This window comes from Labrus bergylta, chromosome 13 (assembly GCF_963930695.1).
Source record: "Labrus bergylta chromosome 13, fLabBer1.1, whole genome shotgun sequence".
Lineage (NCBI taxonomy): Eukaryota > Metazoa > Chordata > Actinopteri > Labriformes > Labridae > Labrus > Labrus bergylta.
This window is the reverse complement of record NC_089207.1, coordinates 13,632,770-13,644,503: the sequence shown is the minus strand read 5'-3', so window position 1 is coordinate 13,644,503 and position 11,734 is coordinate 13,632,770. Positions and strand designations below refer to the sequence as shown.

Here is an 11,734-nt window from a genome sequence, read left to right as displayed (position 1 = left end):
AAAGGAAAACTTAGTTTGTGTTTACTCAAACTACATCAAAAACAGTCGTGTTAAAAATCAAGTTATGAGGCTTTAAGTCACACAGACAATATAATTACTGTTTCAGTTCTGTCATCTTTTCTATAATTCTCTTTGTCACATCGTTTTATCAACATGTGCGCAACAAAGAAAGTGGAAAAAAAAGTCACACAATTTTTTCACTTTAACAAGCTCTGAGATAAAAACTGATCTTCAAGGATCAGGTATTCGGTTTCACATGGACTCACAAGACAGCCCTGGGTTCAGTTTCCATAGCAACGAAGGAACCTGCAAGTAGCTGTTAAGTCCTACAAGAACAAGGTGTTCACCTTATTATTAACAGTCTATGGCAGGGGGTGGGCAACTGAAATCCCAGAGGAGGAACTTCAAGCTCCTTGAAGCAACTTCACAGCTTCACAAAAAGATTACCCCAATATACAACAATAAAAGAAAACAAGTGAACAATGGCATTGCTGGGGATCACTGTAGGAAAAACAATTCTGGACGCTTCTCAGCAGCAGACTGAGAGCTGGCAGGGTCTGTTTGTCTCTTTCAGGGCCACTCTAGCAGATGAAATGTTGACAAAACAGGATTAAAATAGAGATCTAAGCTTGAATTACCTCATTTGTTTTCTCAGGACGCAATAATTCTGTATAAAACTGCTGAAAGCATGTGGTTTGTTTTTGGTACTTGTACAATGTCCAAAAAAATCACTTTACACATATAAAAAATATTTATTTCTTTCAAAGAAAAGAAAATGCAATATTGATGACATTCATACTTTTTCTTTTACACTTTTAAAATTCTTTGGCAGTATATGAGATGTGAAGGATTTCTCTGTAGCTGGATGTTGGGTTATCAAAGTTCATCCTTTGACTGGAAAACAAAACAAAACAGAAGGCTCATGTAAGTATCAGATGAAGGTCAATGTGTCCCTACAAAGTTGTAAAACAAATTAATTTGTTTCAGTATAGCGGGGAAAAAAATTGAAATCATAAACTGAAATAATAAACAATATGTAATATTAACAGGCATAGACAAGCTGCAACCATTGCACACTCTAATTAAATTTTAGTATTACATAGATAAAAACTAATCTAAGGAATTCAACTCTGTGGCGCTCTTAAACACTACCAGACGACATCATGTACCAGCATAGTATCATCTGCCCCTCACTGTCATCAGAAACCCAACCAGCTAGACTAACTGAGTGCACGTGTGGAATTAACAAGCCTCATAATATGTGAATGTATACTTCAACTTGAATTCATTACGGCAATTGTAATTACACCATTCATACACCAGAGGGAGCCACACTCTGCAGAGTAAAATGGACTGCCTCGAGGCTGAACAGTAAAAAAAAGTTCAAACATAAAAATCATTTTAACATTTTCTTTTTAAAATAAATCATAATTCATGCTAATTAAAAGCTTTACTGTAATGTACTTCACACAGATGAGGGCTATGCTGGTATGTTCTTCAGATTTGCCCTTCATGAAGTCCTTTTGCACTATGTTTTCAATCATACAATCTCCTTTTTAATTATCTTTAGATTATCAGACATATCGATTCAGGGCCGATAACGAAAGTATTTGTCTTTATAAATGCCTATGAGGACAATTGAAAATAACAAATCCTACTTTAAGAGCTCAAACTGTAGTAGTGAAAAGACTCAGAAAGGAACAAACTTGAATCTAGTTACTTTGGTGCGAGTGGAGGCCCACTGTGGGATATTGTTCCTTCAATATGTATAAGGTCAATGCACATTGTGCAGTTCTGGGTTTTTAGTTGACAACTGTACTGTGGTTCTGAATTAGAAATATGTCAAACTAATCCTTAGAGAAAAATGATCACAAAAAAATGGCAGGTGCAGATCTGCAAATATATTCTTGTTATCGCTGTATGAGATTCTAGATTTATAGTGTCAATTTTTCCTTTTGAGTTCTATTCCTTCACCTGTATGTCTTTATAAGCTTCACTGGATACATGCTGAACTCTTTTAATGGACATGGTTTTGTCACTTGAACATGTAATCAGACCTAGGTTCAAAAAGCTTATACTGTACCAGGATAGCCGCTAGGCGAGGCAGCAATTCATTGGAGTCGTGTTAAGTGTCTTTGCAAACAATGCCAGCTTGTGATTTAGGGACAGAAAAGCAAACAGCTTTCGGTATCAGTTAGGATAGAAGCTAATCGTGTTAGCACCATGTTGGTGGTGTTTGCCCGTAAGCTGAGGAGATTTGAAACAACAGGAACAGGAACTTAACCGTGCCTCTTACCCTCGTCCTGTGGCAGGAACATGGGAACAGGTCATCAGTGGGCTGCTCTACTAGCTCCATGCCTTCTCGAACCTTTGGAGTTGTGACCTGAAGTTTGGCATACTCCTAAAAGAAGAATACTGAACTTAAAAAAGCAGCCAACACAGGCAGGGGAAAGACATCCTGAATCCAATGATTAAATCAGAACAGACACATTTCATTATTATGTGCCACCATTTGACTCAGAGACAAAGGTAAGGCCAGATAGTGCAAATGTATATGATTCTGACTCCAGCCCCATCCCCAGGAGGAAGCAGGGTAAGTACTGACTGGGTAGAACATTGATCTTTTTGATAAAGTGATTTATAAGATTTAAAAACTGTACAAATATTACCTTCAAAAGTTTGTAGTAGTAACAAAAAATACTGTCCCCCATTAGATGATGGCGGGCAAACTGCTGACCAGCTAGAGCAATTTTCTTCACCTGAAAGAAAGGAACATTTTTACCGGGTCAATCAGGAATCATTGCAACCATTTGCCCTCCTTCTTCTCACAGCAACACATAAACAAGAAAATGTACGACATCTAACTGAGCAATAATAATCTACTGAACAGAATTACACCAAAGAACTTTTTTCCAGCCATCGATCATTATCACCTCTTCATCGTGGTCACGCGCCCACTCGATCTTTTCCAGCAGGTCGCTGAGGTCTGCTTTGATTGGGATGTAGTGCTCCCACGGTCGGAGTTCATTGTAGAAGTGCTCGTAATAACTGGAGTCTTGCTTTAAGACCACGCTGTCTCCAGCCAACAGGTACGGCAGTCGATACGCTGCCACTGTGCCGTCAATGTTTATTTGGTACTTGTACTGGTGATGGGATTAAAAATAGCCAGGTTATGAGTCAGTGGTTAGAAAATAATTACCATTGCAGATGCTCGGCAGACATAGCTGCAGGGGCGTTTTTTTTTTAACAAACATAAGCACTAGGGGAGCCAATCAAATCCTGAGGAAATTACCTTTCTCGAGCCACTAGTTCACTTGTAGGCTACCTGCTCGTTTGTTCTGAAGAAGTTGGGTACACACAACTTGTCTGTACCTCTTAACTGAATTACGTTTAAAAAAGAAAAACTTTGCTTTGAGCAAGCTACAGCAAAAGAGTTCAATCTTAAGTCTCCCTTGTTCTGGTAGTGCTGGAATCTACTTACAATCACATGCTAATGCTAATAGACTCTACAAGTATCCAATACACAGACTATTTATGAATACATCCAATAACAAAGCAGCCATGCTGAAGCATGCTCACCTTAAAAAAGTCAAAGAAAGAAACATGTTTGACCAGCGGCCCATAGAGGCTCTCATCATGTTTGAAGAAGAAGAAGTTGGTAAAGGCGGCATCTATCATGTCGGGATGAGCCCTGGAAAGCTTGACCAGCTCCAAGCGCTCCTGACGACTGTCCCGGCCTCTCCAGAAAGCTGTGGCATTCTTCTCTGGCCACAGTGGCCCAGTATTGGACTGCACTGACATCATGTCAAGACTTACTCTGTTGATTAGATGGAATATGGGTTGTCAAATTTCACAAGAGAAGGATTTATCTAAATGAAGGTTCAAATTATTCTGTCAAAGTCATGGATACACAAAGATGTATTTGGACATTTAGACAGTAACTAAAACCTTAGGGTCATGCATTTATCCAGGAACTTACGTACTTAAGACAATTAGCTTTGCTATTGGCCCGTAACATTTGAACCATATAACCCTTTGATGTCTCTTTACTTGTTATTGTTGCAGTGAATAAAACAGATTTCTGTAAAGCAGCATCTAAAGATAAGACTGGGTACACAGGTTTATGATGCGTGATAACGAGGAACGTGTTCTTGCTCAATCTAGAAGCAAAAGAAGATATTTGCTTGCAAAACTTCTTTGTCTATCTTTCACCGCATGAAAATGCATGAAGAAACTGAGCAAGTAATGAGCATCCCAACCCAGGTTTATTTCAGTCCCCATTATTCGGTCTGCACAGTGACAGTGTCACGGTGCACTGATATCAAATCCTGCTAAAACGGGACTGCATGTCTCCAAGCTGACTACAGCTCCCATCCTCTGCTAATAAACAACATACAAGCTGTTCTGAGTCACCTAGCCTCCAGGCAGTGAGAAGTCGATACTCAAAAAAAATCACAGAGGTTGACCAGGTATTAGTGGTGTCAGCTCTTGTACAGAATACATAATATTGCTTATGCCTATGCAAACTTAGAAACATTTAGCATGCAGCACACGTATAGAAAATATTTCCCTTAATCCAAAATCTCTCAAGATGTTTATGCTACAGATTCACGGCCTTACCTTCCCATGGTCTCAAGGACCGACTCAGTCAGGTCATAGGTGGGCATGACAATATCTCTGGTACTATTGGAGCCACACCAGGAAAAGATAGGATGAATTTTCTCAGTGGATTTCCTCTTCTCGAGCGGCCAGTCACCAAGGTTTACAAAAAACTCCACGTCAGGGAGCTGTACCTGGACAGCAGTGGACAGGGAATTCAAGTATTAAAATGCAGCCGCTATCCATTTAAAAGTAGAACATAGCACTTCGGCCAACTGTTGCTTACTTATTCATATTCAGTCCATTTGTTTCTCTGGTGAGGTAGACATCTTATTACTAGTATCATGAAGTAACAATCTGTTTCATCCTTGATGTCAACATCTATGGTGATATCTGAAATTACAGGTAAGTAATGACCCCAGTCCCGTCTGAAATTACAGGTAAATTGCCCTTATATAAATTAGTTCTGTCTGTGTTAAAGAGGACATATTGGGAATAATCCACTTCTACAGTGTTTTTGAGGTAACCTGAGTGTCTACTGACCCACAAAATGTGAAATAAACCCATCCAGTCCTTTGTTTGTGGTCTGCATAAGTCTTACAACACAGAGAAAAATGATCCGTTTCCAATTTGTTCTCCTTGTGATGTCACGGTGGGATTCTAGTAAAAAAAAAATACTCTCCCCTCCCCTGATATCTCCACCCATGGACTCCACCTTCAGCCTAAAGCAAAACATTTGAGCAGGTCAGCCATTTTCTTTCTCTCCAGCGAAGGAGTGATGTCTACCGGGAAAACTAATTACATTACATTTAAAGAGACACACACACCAAAACGGAGCGTTCTGAGAGAGCTGGTTTATACATGGTCACAAACCTCCTCTGGCGCTTGATTCATGTTATAATTTGACCAAAGCACAGCACAGATGTTTCATTAAGACCACAGGGGACTGTTTTAAAAGGTGGAGAAGGGGGGATAATATGTCCTCTTTAAGTCTATCAGCTATCAGTGTCATCAATCCTTTCATTGCTTGTTCAGTCTTGAAACCCTGCTTACTCCATTTATCTAAGAGGATATATGGAAAACTAGCAGATTCCCTGCCTCACAAATAGTTAACTTTGTCATCACTCTCTTACAGATGTACAATTCTGGGTGATGGAAGAAGTGTCACAAACAGTACACCCCTTGAGTTTCCAATTGACACCGAGTGTGCAGAGCTTTGAAGACATTTTCAACCATTTAATTACAATCTCCTTGACAGGTATGATTCACACAACATTTTTAAAGGTAACACTTTTATTGCCATAATTGAAATAAATACATTCTTAAGTGGCAAAATCCTTAATAGCACAAATCAAGAGTAAATGTCGGGTCTTTCTACAACTGCAGGGGCTTTCATCCCTGGGTCACCATTGTGTTAGCTCATTTGGAAACACAAAGGGGAAATGTCTTGAGATGTTTCCTTAATGTTAATAATTGATTCTACACAGTGATTTACCTTCCGGGTGAGCGACAGGAGGATGGCATCCATAAAGATTCTGAAACCTACATGCTCTCCAAACGTTTGAACATAGACCTAAAGAGAGCAAAGATCTGGGGTCAAAACAGTATTTAGAAGTTCAGGAATCAAAATCTGATGATTGACTGCAAATTCCATTTACAGATGAACACCAATTGATAAAAGTCAAACGCTTTGGGAAGCTCATAAGCGAGTTTAATCAGCAGTTCATAGAAGATAAACTATTTTGTGATTTCTTTTTGCACTTTACTTACCGTATTAATAAATGGACACTCAACTCGCCTCAACACATGATGTGCAAACTGCAATGAGGTGTAAATCACTGACAACAGAAACATTGCGTGGATGTGCCCTGGGGAAAGTACAACTTTAACAATAGGGTCATGTCACTTTTACAGGAACCTGGAATGACGTTTAGAGTGGTTTTTTTTGAGAGGTTTATATCCTTGAACACCTGGTTGCTAGACTGTTCTTACAGGTGTGTCGCATAGCTCCAGGCTGTCCTGACCCACTTTGCATTACTACATGGTCCTAATTACTGGAACTCTTCAAACTAAAGAAACATTACCCTTTATTAGTACATAAGCCTTGAGTAGTGCAGGAATTTGACAGAAAAACTGTGGATTTTTTTTTTTTAAAGATTACTTACAGTATTGATCAATGTCAGCCTTTAATCAGTAAATGAGGAGATAGCTTACTGTTTCTTGACTTCCATCACATTCATGGTTTAAGCTAAAACTATAAAAAAAATAGTTTGTTGTTACATTAGCTGTGGGATGAGTCTAAATTTGTGTTACACGTTTGTGATTGGGATGGAATTCTTCTTGCTAACTTTGTTTTTTTTTTGTAAACTTGGTTATGTTGGTGTGAGGTACCTTGTTGTCTTTGACAGTGTAGTGACAGAGGCTCTGTCTCTGTCCAAAACGTTGCGGGATCTCCTCTGCATTGCGATCTGGGTCGACGCTTGCATAATGAGCCAGGTCTCTGTCTATCTGTGGGAAGGACTGAGAGCAGTGCATATGTTCCTCCCATACAGACCCACTGGGCTGGGGACAGTCACAGCCCTCGTGGCAGCTTCGGCCTGTGGAGGAAAAACACACAGGAATCACACTTAAAATCTTTATTTTTTTTTTTATATGTGCCATCTTTTTCAGTTCATGGAGACAGAAAGAAACACCTGTGGTTGTTTGTTGACAGATTGAGTTGTGATTTACCTTTGAGAATAAATGGCGACTTGGCAACATGCTTGTTCTTAAGCAGAATGTTGATCTGCAGGTCTGTATAGGTGGCATACATTCTGTAGCGAACCAGGAAGGAGCCGTCATTACGATCCAGAACCTGGATCCATATCCTGACGAACGGCTCTGCAGGAGAGACCATCTTTACCTCGAAGGTCTTCTCACCAGGTGAAGTTGTGAAACTGTGAGAAAAAAAACAAACACAAATACGCTTCTATGTAGGAGAGAAGAAAGTTGGAAAAATGCAGGTGTATTGCACATTAGTCAAATACTGCATTGAGTGAAGTCATCATAGGATTGGTAGTTCGAAACAATGCCTGAAATATTAAATTAATCATTTGCTCTAGTGAAATTAGATTTCAGAGGAAGCATTTAGCATATTTTAATAGATGCACTGCTGACCAAACATTTTCTATAATGTTGCTATAAAAATGTTTGTTGCCTTGTCTGTGTGACATTGTTTTACTTTTCAACTAATATATTAACCTGCAACAAAGCTAACATTTGAATGTAACCTCCCAGAATAATATGATTATGTTTCTCCTCGTATCTGGAGCAGACAACAACAATGACTTTTCTTGTTTGGGGACAAAGTGGGAAACTGATATCTGTGTTGAGACCCAGGGCATGTGTGAAAGTGACACCCGCTGAGTAACATAGGCTAGGTTGCCTTCATTGGGCCCATGGGAGCTTTTTGATGTAAGGGGTTATTTCAGGTTGTCTGCTTCTTCTCCCTGGGGCACAAACTTTCACGTCTGCTTACGCTCCATTGATCAGTTTAAAATTACAACATGTTGGGAAGATTCACTACATTTTCCTTTCTCTGCAGTGACACATTCATCAGGTATTTAGGTAACAATAAATATCCCTGCCTCAAAAAAAGCCAAGGATAAAAGAAAAAAATGGTAAATTCTCACTTTTAACGAACAAAAAAAAAACAATCATGAGGAATCACATATGAAATAATTTATTTTGTAACAATTTCATTTGAAAAGGGATTGTGTTACATTTCCAATCATCCATAAAAAAAATAAATAAATAAAAAAAGACATACGGGCTTTCAGGCATAACAAAATCTTAAATTTCATTTCAGTTATTTTTCATAAAAAGCAAACACAAAAGAGAATGTAGTAGCCTACACCTTACCACAATACCTCACTGGTATGTATCTACTTATTTACATTAAGAGATTAAATGAAACTTTTTAACACGTTTTGTAGTTTTTTTTTTTTTTTTAAGTCTTAAATTCTGGCAATAACGAAAAACCACTTAGTTGCGAAATGTTTTCTGTTTATATAAAAAAAAAAAAGTGCATAACTTCCTTTGCACACAAACGTACCTATCTTGGGAACCCAAAAGTAGGACGCTACGTGGAGCACTTGAAAGCAGCATTACTTTCCAAATGCATTGCACAGATTCTTGCACGACAACAACAAAAAAAATGTATTTGTATTTGTTACAAAAGCGAAGACTTACTTTCTCCCCGAGCTGTCCACCGCCTGTATAAAGAAAAATCGAGCTGGTAGGACTATGTTTGCCTCCAATCCAGGTCCCCATACCATAGTTTTTGCAGCACTGGGTACTGAGGCTGCCTGAGCCCCCGACACTTCATGTCTGAGCAGATCCAGACAGAAGTTCAGCAGCAACCACAAAACAAGTCGAAGAGACTTCATTTCCCCAGCGTCGACTCGCCTTTAATGTTAGCCGTGAGTTCCTACAGAGGTTCACTGTCCAAACATCTCATTGTTGGATTAAAGATGCTCTAATGTCAAAAGAATGAGAAAAAGGTTCGGTGACGTTAGCAAGGTTTTAATGTTACTTTTCACTGTTCCTATTTGGAGTAATACTGTCCAGATGTGGCATTGTAAATCGCTTCTTTCTGGCCTACTAATGTGATATTGTCACACCGTAAGTCATCTGCAAGTTTCCGTTATGTAGTTAAGGTAGTACAGCTGCAGTTTAGTAAAGTGTCTGCTGAATGAATAGGGGGCGGGACAAGCCCGTGCGATAAAGCGATATGATTGGTCACCCCCTTCCTTGAGTCGCGGCTGGATTGGTTAAATGCGCCGTCGGAGTCCTCATCTGATCTGAATTTGATTGCACAGAAATGCGGAAGTTGAAGCCATGGCATTGTTTATTTATTTTTTTTCTTTTTCAAATTAACTTTATTGCTACCATTTAAAATTGAGTAGCAAACAACTTGAGCTTGCAAAGTTTGTGATATCTAAAATATTAAAAGAAAATATTAAAAGAAAGTGAAGTTCATAAAGACACATAAAGTTTGAACTGTGTTATAATTCATAACATGTACGAAAAGAGAAGAAAACTTTTATATATATTTTTTTGTCTGATTTGCTGACAATATGTGTGTAAAAAAATAGCAACATAATGTTTTGTAAGATAAAACCATAGAGCAATGTCAAGCCTGCCCAGTGAGCGGAGGCTTCATTCCCTGGGTGCTTCTTACTAAAGAAATGGAGAACTGCTGATGTAATGATTGCAAATTATCCTCTGTATTCCAGCATGAAACACCACCCCGTACTTCAAAAATCATCAGCAACTAACTTGGAATAGGAGCCAGTAAATAATGCTCACGTCTGTTGTACATCAATCAATGTTTATTTCAGTTTTGCATCAACATATTTTCAGTTCTTTTTTCAAGTAAATTCTATTACACTGGTATAATATATATAAGAACAGAAAGTGAGAGAATCCATTTATATAAGACAAACTTTGCTGCCATCAGAGAGAAACCAGAAAAATGCTTTTTCAGGATACTACAGTGTGAAGAACTACAGAGTTCCAGTGATTGAGACAGAGCCAGAATACCAGATACAGTACCAGCAGAAACAGGTACAACATATACAGAGAAAAATATCCCAAGTATGTCTTCCTCTTTTTTTGTCATTTTTTTTTGTTTCATCTTTCTCCCATGATTAAACTGTACATCCAATAGAAAAACCGAAAACATACAAACCAAAAAAAACGTAATAACAAAACACCCTGTAAGTAGAAGTCCAAGTTTGTTTTTTTTTTTATCATTTTCTTTTGGTATATTTTTTTAATCATTTATTTTCTTGCTCTGCCACTTAAATAACTGCACTGAACACAAACCTCATTGACGGTACAGCATAGATTTTTTTTTGACATGTTAAGACACCTTGTTGAATTAAATCTTGAACTGTCACCACTTCAGGAATTTAGGAAGTGATCTTGGTGAAAGTTAAAAGGTCCAGTAGACCTTTTAGCCTCAGGAATGGCTGACGGGAAGTAGGCGGAAATAACTATCAATGCAGAACATCAACTTGTAATTTTTAAGGTTTTGAGTGTACACTTTACGGTCCATATGTTATTGGTATTGATTTCTGCATGATCAAGGCGAATTGCTTCCTATGTGTTCACGCTAATGTGTGTTCACGTCTGAATTTTGAGGGATAGAGATCAGCAATATTCTTGAGATCCATTCATAATACAAACAAATGCACAAGTACAAAATATCCTCCTCAGTAAATACTGTTTGCCAGTGCCACTTGGCTACCCATTGACATGAAAAACACAATCACAACATGATACACAACCATGTATCATGGAACATTTGCTTTTTAACAAACAATAGCCACCAGTTAAGAGGCTGTTACCATCAATATAGGACTGTGACAAGAGGAGATCATAGTCATCAAGAACAATATTGAACAAAAAGGAACACATTTTGCTTTCAGTTGAAATTGTTGCACATGTACATCGTTTCTTCACTGACTCATAACAGAACATTACTGAAAACACTGTTTATTTTTTTTTCTCTTGAAACCGGAGGAGTTGTTGGCAATTTAATGGAGGTGCTTCCATCTCCCCTATGTATTCCCCAACATGCATACAGTGAAAAACGACATTATTTGTGATCATGAATAGAGGACCCTTCAGGTCAAAAGAGTGACGACACATGAAACAGAAGTCCTTTAAGACAGAGGTGGGAAGGGATGGGAGTGTGTCACTCATTCTGATTGCTTTGGTAGAGATGTAGTCTGGTTAAACATTTGTGGTACTCCTCCTTCTCTCTCGCACATTTACAACCCACATTAGCTCAATTAATTTGCTAATCTGACAGGCAGCCGGGGACTCGAAGGCTTAACCAGAAACAACAAGAAAAAAAAGAAGCTCTTTTTAATACTTTTAATTAAGAGGACGAACTTTGACTTTAATAATGCCCTCTATTGCCAGCTCCAAGTACTGCGTCATACGTTTGGATCAAAAGGAAAACAAATGATGATTAAAAGAAATTAGCTCTTTGTAAGTTTGCAGCGAGTGCAGTGACTCATCTTCTTTGTATGGCACATAAATAGTACATAGGTTCGTTAACTTCTAAGGATGTAAACACTCTGAT

The 11,734-nt window shown here is 38.4% G+C and overlaps 2 protein-coding genes across 13 annotated transcripts in view; both read right to left on the bottom strand.

The window, feature by feature from the left end:
- Positions 1 to 738: 738 nt before the first annotated feature.
- On the bottom strand, positions 739 to 9,406 carry poglut2 (protein O-glucosyltransferase 2). Its single transcript, XM_065962377.1, has 11 exons — positions 9,261 to 9,406; positions 8,830 to 9,115; positions 7,330 to 7,535; positions 6,991 to 7,196; positions 6,095 to 6,172; positions 4,621 to 4,793; positions 3,580 to 3,817; positions 2,934 to 3,143; positions 2,670 to 2,759; positions 2,297 to 2,401; positions 739 to 894 (listed from the first exon to the last, which is right to left on the bottom strand). The coding sequence occupies exons 2-11, from the start codon at positions 9,024 to 9,026 to the stop codon at positions 877 to 879; spliced, it is 1,521 nt and encodes a 506-aa protein (XP_065818449.1). The 5' UTR covers positions 9,027 to 9,115; positions 9,261 to 9,406; the 3' UTR covers positions 739 to 876.
- Positions 9,407 to 9,951: 545 nt separating this feature from the next.
- stxbp5l (syntaxin binding protein 5L) overlaps positions 9,952 to 11,734 on the bottom strand; it is a 111,778-nt gene continuing 109,995 nt past the window's right edge. For all 12 annotated transcript variants that reach the window (XM_020638424.2, XM_020638427.2, XM_020638430.2 and 9 more), the window contains one exon: positions 9,952 to 11,734. This exon is cut by the window's right edge and continues 1,094 nt beyond it. The gene's annotated coding sequence lies outside the window, so the exon portion shown is untranslated.